This window comes from Natator depressus, chromosome 3 (assembly GCF_965152275.1).
Source record: "Natator depressus isolate rNatDep1 chromosome 3, rNatDep2.hap1, whole genome shotgun sequence".
Lineage (NCBI taxonomy): Eukaryota > Metazoa > Chordata > Testudines > Cheloniidae > Natator > Natator depressus.
The window spans coordinates 56,300,987-56,325,846 of record NC_134236.1 but is presented as its reverse complement, the minus strand read 5'-3'; the positions used below and the strand labels follow the sequence as shown (position 1 = coordinate 56,325,846).

Below are 24,860 nucleotides of genomic sequence, written 5' to 3'. Positions count from 1 at the left end.
TGGAGAAAACCAAATGTAGCACTGATCTTCAAAAAAGAAGTGTAATTCTAGCAATTGCCATTTAATCTATTTTCAATATCTGGGGGAGCTAAACTTTTAAAATGAACTTTTAGAATGAACAAAATCTTATGAAGTCTTCTGTTTGGGCTCCTTCTCTCATACCTACATTACCTTGGGGGAAGAGAACATATTCTGAGCTGAGTAAGCCATGTAAACCCCTGGTGGAGGCACACATACTCCACTATGCTTTCAAAGCCCTTAGACTGGGGCAGGCAAACTTTTTGGCCTGAGGGCTACATCGGGTTTCCAAAATTGTAGCCCGGTTTGGGGAGGCTGTGTCTTCCCAAACAGCCAGGCGTAGCCCGGCCCCCACCTCCTATCTGACCCCCTGCTTCTCCCCCCGTGATGGCCCCATCCGGGACTCCTACCCCATCCACTGGCCCCTGTCGCCCCATCCAACCCCCCCCCTCATTCCTGACTTGCCCCCCGGGACCCCTGCCCCATCCAACCACCCTTTCTCCTTGTCCCCTGACTGCCTCCCCCCGCCACTCCATCCAGCCACCCCCCTCCTTCCTGTCTGCCCCTCCCCGGGACCCTTGCCCCAGCCAACCACCCTGTTCCTCGCCCTCTGACCCCTGCGACCCCTTTTCCCCCCCCGTGCCCTGACCACCACCCTGAACTCCCCTGCCCTCTATCCAGCCCTCCCTGCCCCCTTACCATGCTGCCTGGAGCACAGGTGGCTGGCGGTGCTACAACCGCGCTGCCCAGAGCACCAGTCAGGCCGCGGCTCTGCAACTGCGCTGCCCAGCCCCCCAGAGTGTTGCGCCGGTGGTGTGGTGCACTGGGGCTGCAGGGGAGGGGCCGGGGGCAAGCCTCCTGGGCCAGGAGCTCAGGGGCCTGGCAGGAGGGTCCTGTGGGCCATAGTTTCCCCATCTCTGCCCTAGACCCTTGTGATGTCAGTACAATACAGTCCATTACTCTAAGATGATATTGCTTTCCACTTCTTAGTTTTCTTCTCTGCCCTCATTTCATCCTTTTCCACTTGCACATTACTCTGCTACCTGCTTCTTTATCTCTGATTTACCATGCTCTTCCACCTACCTTCTGCCTTTAGAAATACGCTCATTAGCCTATCCCTTTCCAATAAAGGAAACCACTTTTAAGCTTTCAGTTAATGTTTTTTTAAAAAAATCAACCAAGTTACATGCAGTTTAAGTAAATTCGTCACCTTTAACCCCTGCATTCTCGTCTCTTAACCCACTCCCTTTCATATTTCTCTTTGCTTGTCCCGTTTTCGTTTAGTTTGTAAGCTTTTCAGAGCAAGGACCACATCTGTTCTATGAAGTGTCCAGTAGAATTCTGAGTACTCAATAAATAATGAAGAATAAAATTTGCCAGACAAACTGGATTCTTTTTGATAGAAATGCAAAATTAATTGCTGAAGAAAAGTAGCATCTTTAATATACTTACATTTGACTATTGAATAGAATTTGAACGCTGTCCTATAGAACTAAGACTTAATTCATATTGGCTTGAATGTCTGAATATCCTTGAAAAGCTTGACGATTGACTAAAGGGATAGTAAGCAAAACCTAATAAAAATGGCAGGATAAATGGGGATATTTTCTAGCAAGGGTATTGCTTGGTTTATTATTAGACTTGGTCTTACATAATGAAATAAAATTGAGACCCTAAATTAGGAGGAGTTTGGAAGAAGTAATAAAAATACAATATACAAAAGCAAGCTAGAAGCTTCCCATCACAGATGAAAAGATATGATTCATTCTCCAAGGAGCCTAATGACGCAGTAATGGTTTTAGGGTGTTGAAAAACTCGAATAACATCAGTATGCTCAATCAGAGAATGAGTTTCTCAGTAAAGACTGGTGCACAACATGGTGTAATAAAAGTAGAATAATCTGGAATAAAATCAACACTGCTTAATTAGCTCATATCTTGTAGGTGTTATGTGGGCTATTAGGAAATAACAAAATCAGAAAGAGTATTGTCCTTGTGGATTAGGTTAGGAAGGGTGTTCAATGTGTAGGAATAAATAGGGAAGAAAGTGCAAACACCGAAATAAGTTGTGGAAGAAGTGAATGAATAGAATATTGAGGCTGGCATCATTTATGAAGCAGACATAGTGGGTGGGAATAATGTGACTGGGCTGTTGTTTCCTTGAATAGTGAGGAAGAAATGGACACCTGTCATCTGAGTGGAGGGTGGGATGCTTGTGGTGGGTACTAGGGAGAAATGTAATGGTGGGCTTTTGGAACCAGAGAATGAGGGCACTCTTCTTCTGCCCATTGCCCCACCTTTCTCCTCTTTCTCCTTATAACTTCCTTACATCTTGCAGTCTGAGGAAATGCCTGTCTCTACTTTTACAGGAGACCTTATTTGAGGCCTAGTGTCTTGCAGGGGCAAAGGTAACTTGAGAAGCCTGATCTAGAGGTGATGTGTGTGTACATTCAGTTAGGCAGCTGTCATTTTCCCTGGATCAGCTGGCTGATGATTCCTTCAGGAGGTCAATCTACAAAGGTTTATTTAAAAAAAAAAAAAAAAAGCCTCTTTTGTGAAAGTGATCATGACTCTCCCAGTTGACAGGCACATGTTCATTTTAGTTGCAAACAACCATCAAGACAGGCAAGAACGATCAAGGGAACTGGGGAAATCAGATGTCTGGGCATGAAATAAGCAAATAAAGTTCAGCTTCAAAAAATGTCAGAAGTAATCTGGGGGAAACTAATTTGAAATATAGATACTGAGTGGGAGGGAGATATCTGGGAAGCATAGGAGCAGTAGAGGGCAGCTAATTAGACCCACATTTGAGATGCAGTATGGCACTGAAAAGAGCTAATGCAATTTTATGATGCTTACATAGCGGCATCATAGAGCTATACTGCTCTGGTGTACCCATGGTTAGAATCAAGTCAGTAACACTTCCACAGTGCCTAGCTGGATCTTTCAATCCATCATGTGATCCAACAGCTTTAGCTCATACAACTATGTTTATCAGGTCCCTGTATGTACAGTCAAACTGGTTTATCATTTTAAAATGTTTATCATTTGTTAAAATGTCATCAACTAAAGCTTAATTATGAAAAAGAGAATCCTTTGGAGCAATTTTATACTACAAAATTATTCTGTAATACTTCAGAACCTGTAAAGCATTGAAAATAAACAATGGCATGCAAAGATTAAAGACATACTGTAAGAATTTTTTAAATCTTTTTTTCCTGCAAGCAAAATTTAAAACATCTATAAAATATAGCTGTGTCAAAATGATTTCTTGCAAGATTTATATGCTTCAGAAAACACCACATTGCATAATGTATTCACTTTTTATAAAATGTTCTTTTCTGATATTACATATTCTTCACGCAGCATAATATGACACTTGTTGATGGCCAGCCAGGGAATGTTACAACATATGTGCCTAAAGTCTGTGATGCAGATGCCCCAGAAGGTAAGACAAATGAAACTTTTCTTCAGTGCACACTTCCTCTGTTGCATCATTGTAAAAGATTGGTTACTTCGTTATATTTGTGTGCACTAGTAAGAGAAACCACTGAAATTTTATTTTCTTAAAAGATAATTGAGCATTTGCTCCAGCTTCTTTAGGGTTTATGTCCTCTGTGTTAAGGTTTACTTACAGAAGGTAGAAGTGTAGCCTAGTTAACAGCCTAGTAAATTCCCATTTGTGGAAAGAAGTCTACTCTGTAGAATATAAATCCTAATGCAATGCATTTTACTATACAGACATAAAGATCTAACTTAACAGATCTCCCACTCGCTTAAATAATATACATGTGTTAACAATACCCTTCACAAAATTTGTTTTTTCAAGGTTTAGATCAGTTTCTGAAAGGGGAAGTGTAAGTGATTTTTTTGGTGGGGGGATTAGTGAAGCATCCAAAAAACTGTTATGCTAGCAAATAATTCTGAAATGCATCCTTTTTACAGTGAAAATTCAAGAATCATATAATTACATAGGCTTGTAATCATAAATGTTTTCAAATTTAGTAAAGGTGTATATATAAACATCTAAGAAATGTTATTGAGCCAGAAAAATATAGTCAGAAGTCTGCCTAATAGAAAATTCATGCCCACCAAGCAACTTACCAACGATCCTGGTGGATTATACGTCACTGACCATTTATAATCAAGATTGCATGTTGTTGAGGCCACAATCTTTGCATTTTAAAAAAGTATTGACTTCTTCAAAATCAGCGAAAATAGATTTACAGCCATCTAAAATAATCCATGAATTTTCAGGATGAAGCAGTGGAGTTTGTGCTCCAATCTTGGCATATTTTTTCTGTGATGTAAAAGCTTGCACAGGCTGTGGAAGGGAAGGTTGAAAAAAGGGGAAAATGTGTATCTATACATGGATACACATTTGTGCCTGGGGGTGGGCAGAAGGAAGGTTTCTTAAAAATATTACTAAGCACAAAGCATGCTTATCAATAATTGGTAGAAAAGACATGAGTTTTGTAATAGCTTTTCATATAATTCCAAATCAGCTATCGTCTCTTTCTCCACAAGCACTTACACAGACGTTGGGATCTAAAACACTTTTTTTTTTTTCTTCCCATCACAGGGTAATGATTGAAAAAAATCACATTTAATTTTAAGAGCATTTTCATTAAGGGATTTGAATATTGGTGATCGTATCTGAACCTGTTCCCAGTACAGAACACGTAGATGTTATTATGGCTGTGGTGTTGTATTTAGGAATTTTGTTGCCTCTGTAGAGTTGTATTTTTCCATACAAAAGTTAGCGTTTAAATTTACTATCTCAGGCATCAGTGTCTCATTGTCTTTGGACATCAGTCAACAAGTCTCTGAAGGAGTTTCTGCCTGTGCTTCTCTCTCTTAAATGGAGCATCCTTGACTTGTCTTCTACCTTGTGAATGCTGCACTGTCATTAAGAATAACTCTGAGTTCCTAATGTGGGAACTATGTTGTGGTCTTTCCCCTTTTTTCTTCCTTCCACTTCAGATGGTAATACTTACCTTCAATTTACCAGTGCTGACACAAGAAGATGGATAGGGGAAGCATTCCTTGTAAACAGCATTATTTTGTGACCTGGATCAAATTAGGTAAAAGTGTCTGTCCCCCAGAATAAGTTCCACCTTCTTAAGATGCCAGAATGGGAAACCATTTCAGTAGATCAAACAAATGCTCAAATATTTTGTAAATATAAGATTTTCTGGGCTTGACTCATTGACCTGAATTTGAATATACCCATGGGCTCTGCTGGACTCTTCATTCTTGGATTCTCTGTGGTGGGGCTCAGATATCCTGCCGATTGCTTTGGGTTTTGCTTCTCCTTGATGAGGGTAAAAATAAATGCTGGTATTCTCCCAAACCCACCACAGTTGGCTCTTAAATAAACTATCACTCAGAATACATAGATCGTCACAATATACTTCGCTATATACTTTGACCAAAGTACAACCTAACGCTGGCATTTAAAATATCCTCATTGGCATCTGAGTTAGCACCCATTTAGGAAAACTGGGTAGTTCATACTTCTTGAAGCTATTATTTCAGCCTCTCTGCAAACTCTAGTACACATCATTGCACTGGGTACTTTTGGTTTGCGTTGTCAAGCTTTTCTTTGCAACTATAGCGCCCAGAGTCTTCAGCTTTTAAAAGATGAAAGCAGAGATTCTGGAAAACAAGAAGTGATTTTGGAGAGGTGCTGATGTGCAGTACTGCTGCATACTAGCCCAGTTCAAGGCCTGTGTAACTATTAATGTTGAAGGGTTAGGATCACTTAATAGAATGCCTTGATGTAAGCATTTAATATAGGTATAGCCAACACATAATACAATAAATTGTATTTTGCTTCCAACGGTTCTATATTAGAATTCTTTGAGAATGTTTGGAAGGAAGTGTTTCTTTTGTTGTTGATAGAACTTCTTTTGTTTTTCTCTTGTTTTCTGTACATGGCTTTTGAGAGTCTCATTGAATTCATAATAATTATGATCAATCCATGCATTGGGAAAAGAATCTAGGGAAATGCGAGAAAGCCAAACTTGGTGCTTGTCTGCTTTCACTGCATTGTGATGACCCACAAAATTGTGACAGTTCAGAGTTTAAGTGGATTTTCTTTTCCCCCAGTCTCTCATACTTACAGTACAAAACAGAATTTAAAGCAAATATTGTGGATTTATCTGATAAGAATATTTTTGAAACCTTAAAATATAGTCTGAACAGGTGAACACGGAAGTTCCACATACCGTCAAGAGTTACAAATGTTTGCTCAACTGATTGCTTTCTTTCTCTAATAGATATTCCAACTTACTGATGGAAAATTTTTTGTTTTTAAATGTTATTGATCTAAAAAATCAGAGCATTGACTACAGCTTACAAGTGTGTGGCAGGTTTGGTAGTTTTAGTTTCTGTAAACAGCTGATTGAGAATATCTGAGGACTACTAAAAAAAACTTTCTGCAGAAATTTTTCCAGTCAATGGTTTATTTACATAAGAACCTAAGAACGGTCATACTGGGGCAAACCGAAGGTCCATCTAGCCCAGTATCCTGTTTTCCGACAGTGGCCAATGCCAGGTATCAAAGAGGGAATGAATGGAACAGATAATCATCAAGTGATCCATTCCCTGTCGCCCATTCCCAGCTGCAGGCAAACAGCAACTAGAGACACCATATCCTCCATGAATTTATCTAGTTCTTTTTTGAACCCTGTTGTAGTCTTGGCCTTCACAACATCCTCTGGCAAAGAGTTCCACAGGTTGACATTTAAATTGTATTCATTTGGACCACTAACACTTTTCTCCTAAGCATTTGTCTTGTATTTTGACATTGTCTTTTTTAGATGCAAGTATATTTTCTCCATATACTAATTTTACATCTTTAGCATTTAAAGTATTTTTTTTTTTACTGGCTTTGTGGATATACCTAAGTGTATAGTGACCTATTCTATTATAACCACTATTCAGATGTACTGGGGACGAGAGCCCTGCTGATTTTATTGCACTTGAATTGTATTTTTCTTCTCAGCAGAGTGAGCAAAGAACAACCTGACAGAGATCATGTTGTTATGGCAACTAATTTTCTAAAAATAATTTCTATATTGTTAGAACTTTAGTTGCCTTTAATATGAAATTCATTTTACATAGATTTGTTTCTAACCAGTATTTTGCTTGCTGAAGAGGACAGGTTGTGTATATTTCTTCAAAATAAAGATGGGGTAAATAGTAACACAATCTGAGTGTAAAACTATCAAATCTTTGATGTTATTTAGGTTCAGAACTGTAATGCTTAGGCAATTTTAGCTTGTTCAAATACATTTTTTCTCATATGTTGTCTGTATTTTTACTTCTAATATATTAATTAACATAGTTTGAATATCCTAGACTGACTGACCTGAAAAAGGGAAAGCAGAAGACAAGAGGAAATGGAGTAGATAAAATTTTGCGTTTTACTGGTTGAGAATCTGTCTGCATAAAAATTCGTTAGCACAAATATATACAGTGCATGAATCGTCCATTTACTTGTTCAGTCTAAGTACATATAGTTTATTAAAATAATTGTCTGTAAAACAGCCAAGGATTTTGTACATGGCAGTACCTTAGTGTGTTATAAAAGGAAACATTTATTTATAATAAGCTTCAGTGGAGTTCGGAGATATTTGAAGCAGCTGTATGATAGAGGAGCTTTATGACAGAATATGTATTTGCATTTTTTTAAATACAGTGGTAAATTGGAGTATTCTTTCTCAGTCCACTTGTACTTTCTCAGATAACTTCTTGCTGCTGCATACTAGGGTGCAGTATGCTCTTAATCCGCTTTTACCACTGAGTAACCTTCCAATTCTCCTTTCCCGGTTTTAATGTATTAACCAAGATGTATTTTTCCTTCTCCTTTTTGTTTGGAAATCTGGCCACTTAACATACTTTTTTTATTTTGTTTTTGTTATCTGTGCAGCATTTATATTATTTGCAGGGGAATTCTGCTCCAAAAAATAATTATATGCACAATATTTTAAAATTCTGCAAAATTTTATTTATCAAAATAACACTACATAATCACGTCAGTTTTAATTATTTTGGTAATTTTATTTCAAAATACCTGTCAGCATGTATGTCTGTATAGACACACACACAAATTCCCCCAGGAGTAGAGTTGAAGAAACTCCTATGACAACCCAGTTCCTGTTTCTCTGCCCCCTCTTCCCCCAGAGCCCAGCCAGGTGACTAGACACCCATAATCCGTCCCCCACAGAGCCCAGCCGCGAGGCCCCCCTTGCCCAGATACCCACACCCCATCCCCCAAGTGCCCAGTTGCAGGGCCTCCCCTAGCCCAGACACCTGCCCCTCCAATAATATTTCATTCAATAGATATATTAATGTCACGTCTGGAAATCACATTTTAGGCAATTTGAAGTGCTTTTTCACTGCTTCTACTCTATTATGGCCTGATCCAAAGCCCACTGAATTCAGAGTAGTTTTGGTTGTCTTCAATAGCCTTTGCATTCAACCCTTTAGGGGTCTTATCCTCCTGCTTTCAAACCAGTGAGCAGAGTGACACTATCATCATCTTACCTTAACCTCCTGTGTTTTCTTTAACTTACAACTGAATTTCTCTACAGTGTATTTGGGGATACTCCATAGGTAAGACTACGTTTTAGTCATGCGTGTTTTTAGTCAGTCATGGACAGGTCATGGGCCATAAACAAAAATTCACGGCCTGTGACCTGTCCATGACTTTGACTAAAAATACCGACCGTGACTAAAACTTGTGGGGGGTGTCCGGACACTGGGGGAGGTGACCCTGGACCCCCGCTGGTACTGGGGAATGAGGGGCAGGGCCATGGCGCGGCGCGTGGTCTGGGATCCCCGCTGGTGCTTGGGGTGGGGAGGCTTCCTGTCGGCTCCATCCGTGCAGCTCCTAGGTTGATGGAGGTAGGGCCAGGGCAAGTGTTCCTCCACAGCTCCCATCGCAAGTACCGGCTGCTGCACCTCCCATTGGCCGGGAACTACAGCCAATGGGTGCTGCAGGGGCATGGCCTGTGGGCAGCGTGCAGCATGTAGACGCCCGTCTCTCCACCGCTTAGGAGCTGCAGGGGGGCCCCCAACCCCAGGTAAGTGCCCCTCCCACCTCCCAAACCCCTGCCCCTATCCCTGAGTCCCCTCTCACACCCCCAAAGTGTTGCTGTTGGCCCAGGGGTAGAAGTCACGAAGGTCACAGAATCCGTGACGTCCATGACAGACTTGCAGCCTTATCTATATGTAAGGGACAGCATATTAAATATTTTTAAAATACTGTACACTGGACTGTGTGCTTTACATCCATTCCTTGCGAAGGAGCATAATCATTATTACCCATTGCAGAACTGTGTATTAATCATGTGCACATGATATAATTGAGTCACAATTTTATAGAAATGTAGGGCCGGAAGAGACCTTGAGAGGTCATTTACTCCATTTCCTCATGCTGAGACAGGATCAAATATACCTAGATCATCCCTGGCAGGTGTTTGTCTAACCTGTTCCTAAAAAAGTGATTGATTAATGCTAGTACTGTTGTATCTGATATACTTCAGGGACATGGAGAAAAATTTGTTTCTTTGGAATGGGATATTTTGAGTACGATTTTGGAGTATTAGAAGCAATTTTTAATTCTTTGTAAGATTCAGTTTTTACTGTTTTTTTTAAAAAAACACCCCTAGTGTTCAGTATTGCATGTGTTTACAGCTCTTTTCAGCAGGGGTTCTCAGCCTGTGGGCCATGACCACTTTTATTTTTTCTCCCTTTTTTGCCCTTCCTTTAAAAGAAATTCCTGTTTCTGTCCCTCTTGGTTGTGAAGGTAATATCAAAATTGTGAACTGAATATAAACAATGCAATGATGCCTGTCTGAGTTTGCAGACCACCTGATACAATAGTGCTATGATTTATACATGGCCCCATTCATCTCATTCAAGTCCATACAGAATCTACAATTCAGTGGCTATGGAGTCTGGCTTTTTTTTTTTTTTTTTTAAACAGCCCAGGCTCCTGATGTTGTTTTTTCTCTTTGGGCTCTATTAGTGCCTGTCTACAGCTACCTCTTGCTCTCCAGTTTTCCCTTCAAAGGAAAGTTAGTGCATACTTCCTGCATTTTTACACAGACAGGCAGCAGTGCAGTTGCAGCGACCTCTCTTTTTTGGACCCACTGCTTGCACCCTGACTTTAGTGTCTGGTGGAACTGGACCAAATCACACACCAGAATGATTGCCAGTAACTGGCAGAGAATTCTGGAGCATGCATAAAACCATTAAAAGAAGGGAGTTCTGAGCCATTTGAAAAGGCAGCGACCATTTTTATGAATTCTTCAAGCAAAAGCTTCTGCATTCACCAAATCACTTTTTTGTTAATGTCAATTGTGTCAATGTAAAAGCCCTCTGAGTATCACACTGAGTCTCACTACAATAGTGAAAGCCACCAAGCCTCATTATAACTGATAAACATTAACTGAACCTTGTGTCTCAAATGTTGTCAGTGTGATGTTGGGATCTCCTGCTGCTAGGAAATTGCTTTAACTTGACCTCTCCTGTGACAGTCTGCTCATTATATAGTTGTTGATCTTCAAGAAGAGCTCAGTAGACACTGTACTTTTCAATATAACTGGATGAAAGTATAGGCATGTGTTCTCTCCCCAACTTTTAACACTTGCTCAGTATGAGTGGGATGGATACATGAGGACTGCCTGTTCCACTGTCCACTGACAGGGCCTGTGACAGGGTGAAAAAATTCTGTGAAGCTTAGCAGCAAGAGATGGTTGTTGAAAAGTTGGGCTGGAATCATTGTATTGGTATTTGCATTGATTGTGCCTGCAACTTGACAGGAAAACACCTTGGCCTTGTGACTAGAATCCACTTTGGTGAATCCTGGAAGCCATGTGGACACATCGAATTCAGTAGGATGCTTTGAGGGCAATGACACAGACACTGAAAGTAACTTAATGATGCTATGAAAATTGTGAACCCTAATAAAAGCAAAGTCACCAGTGCAGGCCTCTACCACTTTATGTGAAGAAATGAGCATTCAGTATCACCAGATCCTTTTCTATATTGATGTTCGTTTCCCTAGATTCATAGGTTCTATGGCCAGATGGGACCATTGTGACCATCGAGTCTGATCTCCTGTATAACACAGCCCACAGAACTTGACCAAAATAATTCCTAGAGTGTATCTTTAAGAAAAAAACATCCAATCTTGATTTTAAAATTATCAATGATGGAGAATCCACCATGGCCCTTGGTAAATTGTTCCAGTGGTAAGTACTTTCACCATACTTGCAGTCTGAATTTGTCTATCTTCAGCTTCCAGCCACTGGATAATATTATAGCTTCTTCTGCTAGAATGAAGAGCCTATTAAGTATTTGTTCCCTATGTAGGCACTTATAAACTTTGTCACGTGAAGCACCTATAATTGGGTGTTTGAATACAGAGAAGAAGCAAAGATTTTCACTGCTGAATGTGTATCTGTCTTTGCTGAATATTTCATTGATCCACATTAGCTTTTCGATATGTTTCTCTTCAGGGACAGACTATAAATGGGTTCTCAGTGTAGGTGTTGCAAACAAGTGTCAGGGTGTTGAGACCATCCTGCCATATTACTGTATAGAAGGGGATCTTGGGGGAGAGGAAGTAATCCCAGTATGGAAAAAATTGAGCCAGTTCAGTACACAAACCCATAAAACAAGATTTCTTTTCTCCCATCCACCCACCTACACCAACGATTTTATAAGCCAACAGATATAACACAGTTGAAAAGATGGGGTGTGAGAGCAGGTGGAAACGATACCAGAAAGGAGATTAACATTGGAAGGCTAAGGAGGAATTTGAATAGAATAAGAACAGGAAGAAAGGGCTGTTTCAAGCATAGCAGGCTGTGTAGGGGGAAGCAAAGGGAGTATACGGTGTTGCTTCTGTTAAGGTAAAGGTTTTGACTTGAGGAAAATGAAGAAGGTTAACAATTCTCTTGCAACTTATTCCAGTTATTTATTTGCCACTGAATACCTTCCTTATCCTTAGGATCTGGTACCCAAGTCCATCTTTAGTACCATTATTTTCAAGGTTAAGAGGTGACTTGATCAGAGTCTGTCAGTACCTTCATGGTGAACCAATTTTACTAATAGAGTCTTTAGTCTAGCTGAGAAAGGTATAACAAGATTCACTGGCTGGAGGCAGAAGCTAAACGAATAAAGACTGAACATAAGGTACAGTTTTTAACAGGCAGGGTAATTAACCATTGGAATAATGGTTGTGGTGGATTCTGAATCACTGGCAATTTTTAAATCAGGATTAGAAAAACATCCAAAGGATGTTCTAGTTTAAACAGGAATGAATTCAGGAAAGTCCTATTACCTTTGTTAACTAGGATTCAGACTAGATGATCATAGTGGTCTCTTCTGGCCTTAAAATCTATGAATCAGTGTTGTCATTTAAGCAATATTGAGCTCTTTAAAAAGAGAAAATGTGTAGGGTTCATTGTGCTGGATCTAACTAGGCCATCTCTTGGGAGAGAATGGAGGACTTCTCCTGTTGTTTTTGGATTCCTTTCAATTGAAACTTTGATTTTTAAGGCCAGAAAGGCCCATTTGATCACCTAGTCTGACCTCATGTATGTCATAGGCCACTGAATATCACCCACTTATCCTTTATTATACCCAATCATTTGTGTTTGAGTAAACAATATCTTCCAGAAATGCATCCAGGCTTGATGCCAAGACATCAGAGATGAAGAATCCACCACTTCCCTTGATGTTTTGTACGCATGGTTAATTTCCCTCACGGTAAAAGATATGTGCTTATCTTCTAATTTGAATTTGTCTGGCTTCAGTTTCCAGTCATCTTCTCTTTTTATGCCTTTTCCCACTAGGTTAAAGAGCTCTTTAGTGCCCTGTGCATTCTACCCATGAAGGTACATATGCACTGTAATCAGATCATCTTGGTCTTCTTTTTGATAAACTAAACAGATTGAGCTTTTTAAGTCTCACTATAAGGCACTTGTTTCAGCCTTTGAATCATTTGTGTAGTGCTCTTCTGCACTCTCTCTAATTTTCAACATCATTTTTAAAATGTGGATACACAAACTGCATGCTGTATTCCAGTATCAGTCTCATCAATGCCATACGCAGATGTAAAATCATCTTCCTGCTCTCTGCTTCCCATTATGAGATCTAAGGATCTCATTCGCCCTTTTTGGCACAGCATCGCACTCGGACCTCATTTTAAGCTGCCGGTCCACTATGACCCCCAGATCCTTTTCAGTCACTGCTCTCCAATTTGCATTCCCCTATTCTGTAGATATGGACTGCATTCTTTGTTCCTAGATGTATGATTTTGCATTTAGCTTTGTTAAAATGCATTTTGCTTGTGGATCCAGCTTACTAACCAATCCAGATCACTCTGTATGACTGCCCTTTTCTCCTCATTTGCCATTCCGCCAATTTTGTGCTATCCACAAATTTTATCAACAGTGATTTTACATTGACTTTTAGATCCCTGATGAATGTTGAATAGCATCAGGCTGAGTACAAAATCGTGTGGAAGCCTGCTAGAAACATCCCCATTCAATGATGATGATTCTTCATTGACAACTAGTTTTTGAGATCTGCTAGTTAGCTAGTTCTTAATCCATTTAACATATTGTATTGTGCTAACCTTTTAATCAGAGTGTTTGGTACTAAATCAGGTGCCTTACAAAAGGCTAAATACATTACATCTACAAGTTTGGCTGATAAAAGTAACTTCATAATCTCAGAGTGAAATCATGTTTGACAAGACTTATTTTCCATAAAACCATGTTGCCTGACACTAATTATGTTCCCATTCTTCATCAGTTGAATCCGTTATTAGGCTTTCTATTATTTTGACTGGGATTGATGTCAGTTTAACTGTCTTATAGTTACTCAGATTACCTCGCTTCCCCTTTTTTGAATATTGGCACAATATTTCAACTCTTTCAGTCTTCTGGGATTTCCATGATAGTCCAAGCTCTATTAAAAATTAACACCAGTGGGACAGACATCTCCCCAGCCAACTCTGTTAGAATTCTTGAATGCAGATTATCTGGGCCTGCTGACTTTTTAAAATGTTTATCCTTACTAGATTCTGTTTAACAAACTCCCTCTGAAGCACCTGGCATCGGTCCTTGTCAGAAGACAGGCTACTGGGCTAAATGCTAAGTTCCCTCTAATATGCATGGCCACACAGCTGCCTATTAAGACCCACGCAGGGGCTCAGGATTGCGGCGGGGAGAGATGTCTCTTCCCCCAGCGCGGACCTGCTGTGGCAGGGAGAGGTGCCCCTCCCTCGGCCTGGCACAAGCATGAACCTGCTGTGGCAGGGAGAAGAGCCCCTCCCTCAGCCTGGCTCAGCCCCACCGGAGTTGCTGCCAGGGAGAGGCTCCTCTTCCCTGGCCCCAAGTTGCTGTGGTGAGAGAGGGCGGGGGGGGGGGAAGCCCTGGGGAGCCTGCACCCCCAAACCTCTCATCCCTGGTCCCACCCTGCACCCCAACCCTCTGCCCAGACCTGAGCCCCCTCCCGAACTCCTCATTGTCAGCCCCACTCCAGAGCCTTCACCTCTAGCCAGAGCCCTCACCCCTTGCACCCAATCCTCTGCCACAGCCCTGAGCCCCTTCCCACATCCCGAACCCCTCATTCCTGGCCCCACCGCAGAGCTTTCACCCCTAGCCAGAGCCCTCATCCCTCTACACCCCAACCCTCTGCCCCACCCTGAGCCCCCTCCCACACTCTGAACTCCTTGGCACCATCCCCACCACATAAGTTTTGTTATGTGCACCAATATGAAGGTGAGGTGTCACACATTACCTCCATGTTGGTGCACATGACAAAATTCATTCCACACATGGACATAAAAAATTAGAGGGAACACTGGCTAGATGGACCATTGATCTGACCCAGTACGGTCATTCTTATATTCTAGTTACTAATGGACTGGAAAGTATTTCCCCCTCCTCTTGTGATAAAAGTACATAATCCTGTTTTTAAATATAGAACAGAAATATTTATTGAACAGTTCTGCCTTTTCTGTATTAACAGTTTTACTATGTCAGTCTAGCAGTGAGCCTATGCCATTGTTAAGATTTTATTTGTAATTTTCTTCAACTTTGGGAAATTAGCCACTTTGAAGTTGTGTGTGTATGTATATATACATATATATTATAATCAATATATTATGTCTATATAATGGAATTATAGTACTGGTTAGGATTGTCCTCTGCCCATATTTAATGTAAGCAGGTCATGATCACTGATCCCTAGGCAACCGTCAAATTCCAATCCAGTGATTGATCTTTCTGAGTCATAATGAAATCCCAAATAGTTACCTCATGTTGGGTGCAATATCTTGTTTAAAAGTTATAGAAGATGACATTTTAATGATGTTTTACTATTGACTGCACGAGACCTCCCACATACAGTAGACCCTCCCGGTATAACTAACTCCTGGCTATACTGAACAAATGGCTTGGATCCTCAGGAGGTCGTCATTACGAAGGTGTACTGTTTGTTTGTTTCTCAAAATCAAGTTCCCCATAACACCACAGTTTTTCTTTCTGCATTACAAATATGTGCTTAAGGAGTAACTCCTTTTGTTCTGTTTGATTCAGTGATCTGCAACAGATGCCAACCAGTATCCCCTCCTTGGCTTCATTAGTTAGCACATTAATTCACGTGCATTCAAAATTTCTAGTTCTGCATTATCAGTAACTAAAATAGGTAATGCCACTTATGGAAATCATGTGGGAGTGAAGGATGTGGGAGTTGTGGTGGATCACAACCTCAACATGAGTCAGCGTTTCGATGCGGTTGCAAAAAAAACACATGCCATTTTAGGTTGCATTAACGAGGCACAGCATGCAAATCATGGGAGGTGATAGAAAGAATGTAGAGAAACTGGAAAGAATCCAGAGGCAAGTGACAAAGATGATCAAAGAGATGGGATGTAAACCATATGAGCAAAAGCTAAAGGAAATGGGTATGTTTAGTTTGAAAAAGAAGAGATGATAGTCATCTTCAAATACTTGAAAGGCTGCCATAAAGACGATTGAGAAAAGTGGTTCTCTCTTGCCACAGAGGGCAGGATAAGAGGTATTGGGTTCTAACTATAGCATAACATATTTAGATTAAATCTCAGGAAAAACTTCCTAACTGCAAGAACAGTAGGACAATGGAACAGACTGCCTCAGGAGGTAGTGGAAGCTTGTTCACTGGAGGTTTTCAAAAGGAGGCTGGATAGCTATCTGTCTTGGATGGTTTAGACACAACAAATCCTGCGTCTTGGCAGGGGGTTAGACTAGATGACCTTTGCGGTCCCTTCTAACACTATGGTTCAATAATTCCATGATCCTACCAGGTTTCAGTAATGCCGGTTTATTAATTTCTTATAAACGAGAATTTCCAGTTCTTGCTGGTTACCCAGATTTCTAGTGTCCTATATATAGGCAATGGCAACATTTATTTTCACATTCTTTGTCACGTCAGTAGAACTTGTTAATCATGTGCTGAGTATGAGTTTACTGCATTTTCCTCCTTCACACACACTTCCATTTTTAGTTTAATGCTATCCTGGTTGCTCCAGTTAATATAGATCTGAGAAGAGCTTTCTTTTCCTAAGCCATTTCTAAAGTTGGTTTCTAAACTGTAGATAGTTTGTCCTGATTAGTGTATTTGAGGGACATGTAGTTCTTGTGTATATACATTTGAAGTATCACAGGTCATACATCTTAATATGGAGCTGGTCAGAAATTTTCCTTTTTGCTATTGAAAAATGCTGATTCATTAAAATGGAAACATTACATAGAAATATTACTTTTGCTGGGAACCAAGCAAGTTTCTAGCAGAAACCTGCCATGTTTCCTACAAGCTTCCCTCTTCCTTGACTTCTTGGCAGTCTAGTCTGACAGGTGGCCAGGGCACCTGGGCTCTGCTGCTCCCTGGCAGTCCACCAGGCTCCTGAGACTCACCAGTTCTTCAGCAGCTCCTCTGGTGGGCTGTCAAAGCTAGGACTCCGTGGGCTTCCCAGGATCCTGGCAGCCCTGGACTTTCCAGGTGTCTAGCTTTTCAGCAGCCCACCAGGCACTTTCCTCTGTTTGAGCCTCATTTGAAAACCCACTGACGTCAATGGGTAGACTCCTGTTGACTGTGTGGCCAGGCCTTGTTCAGTCGCCTACGCTTTATTCTGTTGATGTCTCTGCCTTAGAGTGTCAGGTCACAAACATTTTAGGCTATATCAAAAAGATTGAAATTAAACAAAAGCCTTTGTCTCGCTTTGTCAGTTTTAAATATAAAACAAATAAATAATATCCAGTACTGTCACTGTAGTACAACATAGAATACTATAACCTGAGTTAGGCTAGGCAGGTAGGGAAGAAGGGGTAAATGGAAACATTAAATTATTGCTTCTGCCATGTGCTACACACTAAGTTTTTTTTACCAATTAAAAAGTTTCTGTTGGTTCCAGAGCTAGTCCCTGCCTTCAAACTTAGCAATTCATTTTGAACTGTAAAAATCTTTAAAACGGCTATAACATCTTAAAGTCTACACCGCTGGTATGAGGTACCTATAATGTGCTGTGCAACTTTCTGCAAAGTTTTCCAACATCTTTTCATTGAGCTGATATAGAATAGGTGAAGTGAAAGTTACCTTCAAGTTCTAAAATAGTACATCATCACTAAGGGTATGTCTTCACTTCCCACCAGATCGGCGGGTAGTGATCGATCTATCGGATCGATTTATCGTGTCTTGTCTAGAAGCGATAAATTGATCCCTGAATCAATGCCTGTACTCAACCTCGGCAGGAGGAATAAGCGGAGTTGACAGGGGAGCCGCGGCGGTCGACTCGCTGCCGTGAGGATGGCTAGGTAAGTCGAACTAAGATACTTTGACTTCAGGTACACGAATAACATAGCTGAAGTTGCGTATCTTGGTTCGAAACCCCTCTCCCCTCCCCCTTCCAGTGTAGCCCAGGCCCAAGAAACCAAAGGAGCAACGGTTTGCATGTCCGCGTAACTGTTGGAATTAGTTAGCAGCTGGTGGGAAAGGCAACTGGTATTTGAAATGGTGGAAACTATATGAACTGTAAAAACTTTGAATAGCAGATGAATTTGGCTGGTGTAACTGGAGAAGCAGCAGCAGAGTTTGCCTTATAAACTGCAAGAACAGCCTTAACAGCTGATTTAGTCTGGCACATGAAATTGCGTGTGTGTGTGTGTGTATGTGTATATAAAAAAGAAGACTGCAAAGCTATTTTGGGGAAGTTTGCAAGAACCCAGCTTTGGGTCAGAAACTGCAGAGTAACAGACAGCTAGAAACGTAAACTGGAGAAAGTGGTCTGATTATAAACGCTCAAACTACTCAGCTTGTATGCGGCATATTTTTTGCAGCAAGGAGGCAGCTGTCAGTGCCACTCTGTGAATCACATTCCAGAGAATGTTGTAAAACTGATATATGAGGCATCATCCTAAATATCAATTCCTTTTTATTTCTGTGGAAGCATGAGTTCTAAGGTTATTCCAGGACTTTTCCCAGTAGGCAACATAGGTAACACCAGGGCAGCTTAACACTTTTATGTTGGGAAAATGTATGTAGAGAGAGAATATTTGATACTTCTCTTACTAATATGTTTCATGGTATCTGAAGACATTTTATTTCCTTTCAGTTATTTCTGTACCACCAGTAGGGAATGGTACAACTAACTTTCAGTTTGTGGTTTTTAAAAAAAAAAAAGATTGAAGGAAATGTAGTTACATTCCGTTTGATGTTAGTTTTGCTGCTTTGAACTCATAAGCAGTGGAAATTCCTGATTAATTTTTGCCATCTGCTGAAGATTCTCACTGAGCTGTCTGATTTAAAGATTCTCTCTGACTGAGCGGGAGCAGCTACTTTCTCTTTCCTCCTGGTTTTATATCTCTGCCTCCCTCTGGTGGTGGTACAAAGGAATTTCATTGACTTGTTATGGGAGGTGGAAGTGCCACTCTTCTGTGTCCAGGAAAAAGCACACAAATGATTTGACATCCTGCACTAAAGTATACATAGAATGTATCCTTATTTATAGGGTGGGAGTCTCACTAAATATTTTTTTTATCTGCCAGCTTCTTTCCCAGACATAGTTAGAAAGCTCAATATTGTATTGTTCCTATTAGTTGTTCTCCCATACAACCGTAGATTGTTGGCAGCTAACTACACCATTAGCAGTTTCTGGGAATTTAGACCACTGGGAAAAGAGAGCTTAGTCCTCAGCCACTGTCACTAGAGATGAATGTCACACTGTATCATAAATCACATGACAAGGAACTTCCATAGTTACTTATTTTACAGTCCTGTGCATGGTACTTGAAGATCCAGGAACACTCCCTCATTGCAACCTTTCAGACTTATTGAGTTACATCACTGTATTTTGCTCTGAGATGACACTACCTGGCTACCAAATTTTTCTCACTCTGGAAATCCTAGAATAGTATTGGACATGCCTATCATGGTATTTGTGTGCTCACTAGAAAGATGTTTTGGCTAACATGAAAGAGCTGTGGCGCCAATATTTCCACTTTTGGTTCCATCAAAGCTCTCTACAAAGATCTGATAAAGAATAGACAACCAGTTACTATTACTTTGAGTGCTTGCTTATGTCCATTCCACATGAGGGGTGCACGAGCCGCATACACACTTGCCGGAAAATTTTCCCTCAGTGGCATCTGTTGGGCCAGCTCTAGTGCCCTCTAGAGCCGCACACTTATTTGCTGGTATAAGGGGCACTGCCAGCCCAAAACTCTTAGTTCCTTCTTACTGCCCATGATGGTTGTTGGAACAATGCCTCATGCTTCGGCAAGGCATTATTCAGTGATTTTTTTTTCTCTTCGGCTTAGTTACCAGTCTTAGTTTAGCAGTAGTCTAAATAATATTAGTGTAGATAGTTAGTCCCTCTCGCTTAGTATAGAGGGGCTCCCTTTGCCCTGGAGCCGGGCATGCCCCAGTTCCCAGGCTTCAAACTTTGTGCCTCCTGTGGCAAGCCTATGCCAGTGGGAGACCTAGAGTCCAAAGTGTTTGGTAGAGGCTCACATACGAGAGCGCTGTCAAATCTGTCGGGACTTCAAGCCTTGTACAAAGAAAGATGGGGAGGCTAGACAGAGGGGTATCCTAATGGAAGTCGCACCTAGGCCGGCATCAGAGCCAAGTCAATCGGATCAGGCACCGAGCACTTTGGCTTCAGTGTGATGCACCCCTCTGGCACTGCACATTTCTCGACACCATTCTCCATCTCCAGTGCCAAGGGAAGAAGCATAAGAAACAGCGATCCGAGAGAGAATGCTCCCCAGTGCCGAGAAAAAACAACAGGGGGAGGGCAGCAGAGCCACTGCATTGGGCCACTCCTCCACCCCTGATCCTGTGGCAGCACCATTGGCTCCACCCTGTGGGTTGTTGAGTCCGGGGTGGGGTCCCCCCCGACCGCTGAGGCCAGGAAGTCATTACGGCACTAGCAGGATCACAGTGTCGTCCACCCTGCAGTGGCCAGTGACTTACTATCACTCCTGGTACTGCTGACCCCGATGGGACAACCACCAGCTACGATGAGCACAACAAGCAGAAGGGAACATGGGGTTCCGAGCTTTTACCTGGCACCAGGGCCCTTGGTACCAGTCAGAGGCAAACCAGCCCTTCTGTCGTCAATGAGGTTGTTCCCCATCTGGCACTGGGCCCTTGGCACTGACTGGCTGAAGTGAGCGGTACTGCTCCCCTGTGGTCACCTCAGGGGGACTCTTCTTTGGAGCTGGAGGTCGAATCCTATGCCCATCCTAAGAGCTGCCGCCGTTACCCAGCCTACATCCTGCCAGGACCTGCTGTTGGTCCCCCCGCCAGCCCCTGGCTGGAAGGACAATGGCCAATGCAAGTCCAGTGACCGTTCTGGAATCCTTGGGGATTTTCCCCGGTACTGGGACTGTCATCCCACTGATCCTACTTGGGTGTGTCCGAGAGGCAGGCTCCTGCATTGCTCTATTCAGCACCTGACCATGACTCCAGTACAGAACCTGGTACCAACATGCAAGATGTGGGCCCCAGGGGGCATAATAGGGGCAGAAGAAGAGGAAGAACCTCCACCTCCAGCTTTGGCCTCTTCCTCCTCTGCCACAGATGAAGCCATCTTGGGGCCAAACAGCTTGCTGCCACAAGATGACATTAGAATCAATCAAGAGCTTCTAAATAGGGCAGATGTTAACCTAGGGCCAAAGAATGAGGTACTCATAGCCTCATTGACATTTTGGCCCCAGCAGCCCCATCTAAAGTGGCCCTACCCATCAACGAGTCTGTTTATGGGTCTGGTCAGAGCCCTGTGGCAGACCCCACCTTCTCTACCTCCCACTTTGAAGAGGACAGAGAAGAAATACTACGTGCCAGCCAAGAGGTATGAATTTTTACATTCTTACTCTCCAGTGAGAGGGACAGACCAGGCCAGTCAAGTGCTACCTCTAAACAGACTCAAAGAAGATGGACTTGTTCGATAGAAAAAAAAATTATTCAACAGGCGGATTACAGCTCCATATCGCTAACCAACAAGCTCTGCTTGGGAGGTACAACTACACTATGTGAGACTCTGTGGCAAAATTTAAAGATTCACTGCCTCAGCACTCCAGGCAAGAGTTTTCTTCTCTTTTTTAGAGGAAGGAAAGAACATAGCCAGAGCCTCATTCCAGGCAACCAGAATTATGGCTTCTGCTGTGGTCATGAGGCGATGCTCCTGGCTTCAATCCTTAGGGCTCTCACAGGAGGTTCAACAGCTGGTCTTTTTCATCAGCAGAACTTCGTCCAATAAAAAATTGGACCAACATTTTCTTATATCATGAGGCCAAGATGCTTACAACTTTTACTAGACAGTCCTGATAGTTATGCAGGTGTTGCTGATTCCCTCATCATAGCTCTATTTCTGCTTATCAAGGCATTGTTTCTGGAATAGCTCAGGTGTTTGTTCTACTTAACCAGTACAAGTGGAGAGGGAGGGGGAAATGGGTTAGTTGGAAAAATATCTTAATTTCAACAATGAGCTTGAAAATCTAGGGAAGTAAGCTGTTGGAATATGCTTACTTGATTCTGGCAAGTCAGTTTTGGGGTTTTTAGTGAAACAATTATAAAGTAGAAGTAATTCTCTGTAAATTCTCTGGTAGCAATGCAGACAGGTTTTTAAACACTGGCAGGAGCCAGTCTTTCTTGAAATAGAATTTTTGGACTCTTCCTTTACTGTAAGACTTCTGTGGATTTCTTCCTACCTCCATGGTTCCTGGCTGCTTTGTCATTTTCCATATTACAGTCTGGAATGCAATTCTGAAAACAAACAAACAAATCATAGTTTCTGGGACATCCATTTCAGTTTGGCTGATACAGAAATTAAGGACATTTCTTAGATGGAGCCCAGTCATTCTGATAACTCACGTATCCTCGTCTTCTGCCATCCCACTGGAGTCTGTACTCCAGTAGGATAGTGTCATCTAGCATAAAGCAAGGAGATAAAGAATAATGAAAGCCTGGAGATTCGTATAACCAGACCTCACCTGCTACTTACCCACCCCCAGTGTTCTCTGCTGCTTACCCTGGAAGAATATATCCTTGCTCTTGCTTTCTGAATGTAGTTTCTTCTTTCCATCTAGTATCGTCTCAATGGGATTAAAATAGGATGAGCAAGGAGCACTACAAGAAGTAGGGAAGAAGAAAAGAGAGTTAAGAAATTGGAAAGACCCAGCTAAAAAAAGGTTGACTGATCTGCTGACCCTACAATGATTTTGCAGATTTCTAGTTCCAAAAAGGATTTTGTCACTTGCTAGGGCTTCATATTCTGACTTTAACTTGCTCTCAAAATATCCTAGAGCAGTCCAACAAAGGCACTGGTTTTCTCAGGCCATTTAGATTTTTTTTCTTTGGAAGCTAATAGACTGACAGTATCCAGTATCAATAAAGTTCTGACCTCCGCTTCCTCTTTTCTTTCAGCCAAAACCACCTCTGTTGTACAGACTTGTCTACATTAAACTTTTTTGCTTAAAAATTTCCACTGTGGCAGCAACATTGCTAACACTGGTGTAAGCTATAGTGTAGACAAGAAATTGGTTGACATAGTTATTTTAAACATTGTCATCTAGAATCCATTTCATAAGCTTCCCCACTTGCATTTTGAGTCTACTGAATCAAAGGAATTTAGAGGATAATCCTTAGCTTTGCATAATCTTTAATTAAAACAAATCATATTTTATAAGTAAACTATATTTATTAAGGCACAACTATAAAACTTGAGCCCATCAAAGATTGTCACTTTCTTTTCCAGATGTAGCTCCACAGAAGCTTTGATAAAATGAACTTGGGATTCCACTTTCTAGACTCTTTTTTCTTATTTCCCTATCAGCTGTGGCAGCAGTGGAAATCCTGGTAAATCCAGAATGCCAGGAAATATTGCATGTTTTAACCACTGTTAGATGTTTGACTGCATGTGTTCCCTCTTTATGCCGTCCCAGCTCTGTGAAGGTAGCTGGCACAGCAGACCTCGAGCGAACCACCCAATGACCACAAGATCCATTAAGGTACGAAGGTGCCCAGCCGGGTTTATTCTCAATGAAGCACAGTAATAGCACCTGGCAGATTCTATGAGGATGCTAAGACATGTATGCCCGTGACAATGGATGCAGCTCAATGAATGGTGGGACTTTCCCTTCCCCCCTCAGTTGGCCAAAGACACTTCAAGTTACAAGTTACGTATTTCCCCTATGACATAGTTAGTTACGTCCCCCAGATGTGGGTTGTTGGCACTCATTATCTTGTACATGTTGGTTAGATCAAAACATCTCTATCCATCACACTGTCATCCTGACGTCATCTTTAAGGGGGGTCAATGTGTTCTCGTTACCTTTGGGGAATGTGCTGGTATTGAGGTGTTCTAGTAACACCCTTCTGGCATGTGTTTGCGTGAGTGCTCTGTACCTAGCACCTCTTAGGAATATGTGTTTTTGCAATATCAGCCCAGTTCTTGCTAGATTCTGTGAGCAGGGGTCTGCCTCTTGCTCAGAACCTGACTTTGGTTTAGATCAGCAAAGCTTTGGCCACTACTTTAGCCCAGGCTTCAGGCCTCATACTAGGCCTCTGATACAAAGGCTTATGTTTCAGGTCCTCCTCCTAGTGCAACCACCATTCCCTCTAGTTAAGGTCTGAGCAAAGTAAAACAACATAATTAAAATACCAGTGGATAGTCTCTATTAGTAGTGGAGCTGCATCAGAGGTAGCAATAGTGGGAACCAGGATTCAATGGCTTCCTTGGTAGAGAATAAAGGCAACTTGGAAGGTATAATCCTACCAGTTAGAGTTCACTTACTTTTAACCAATAGTGTTTGTAAAAGTTAACATTAATAAACATAGCATTTGGTCCTATTTAGGACAACTTGTTCAGTAAAGTTAGGTCGGGGCAGGTTTAAAACTCCTTGCGCAGTCTTCACTATTTTTCTTTGCTCTCTTTTTGCACCATGAGTTTATCTATTTTTATATGTCAGTGAGTTCTGAGTATGCTCAGCTGCTAGCATTGTATCAAGGAAAAAGTTCTGTGCCCCCTTTTTTACCCATGGCTCAGTGTAGGCATTAATTCCACATACTGTCTTTTTTACTGTTGTAAAAGTGGGTGAGTACTTTCACACACATCTAAATAAATACAAAAAAATCCTGGGTCTGGTTTCTAAAAGTCTTGAAGTATAAAAGTTAGACAGCACTTTGTCTACCATCTCTTGACTCCCTAGATAACATGGGAAAATATACTGAGGTTCTAAAGGTCAGAAAATGCAGGAGTGTGCATATGTGAAATTC

The 24,860-nt window shown here is 41.5% G+C and overlaps 1 protein-coding gene across 1 annotated transcript in view; it reads left to right on the top strand.

Annotated features, from left to right (window-relative positions):
• Positions 1-24,860, top strand: part of LMBRD1 (LMBR1 domain containing 1) — a 230,220-nt gene that overhangs the window by 187,851 nt on the left and 17,509 nt on the right. Inside the window, exon 14 of the mRNA XM_074946845.1 lies at positions 3,384-3,465. Coding sequence (XP_074802946.1) covers positions 3,384-3,465 — 82 coding nt within the window. The remainder of the gene's footprint in view (positions 1-3,383; positions 3,466-24,860) is intronic.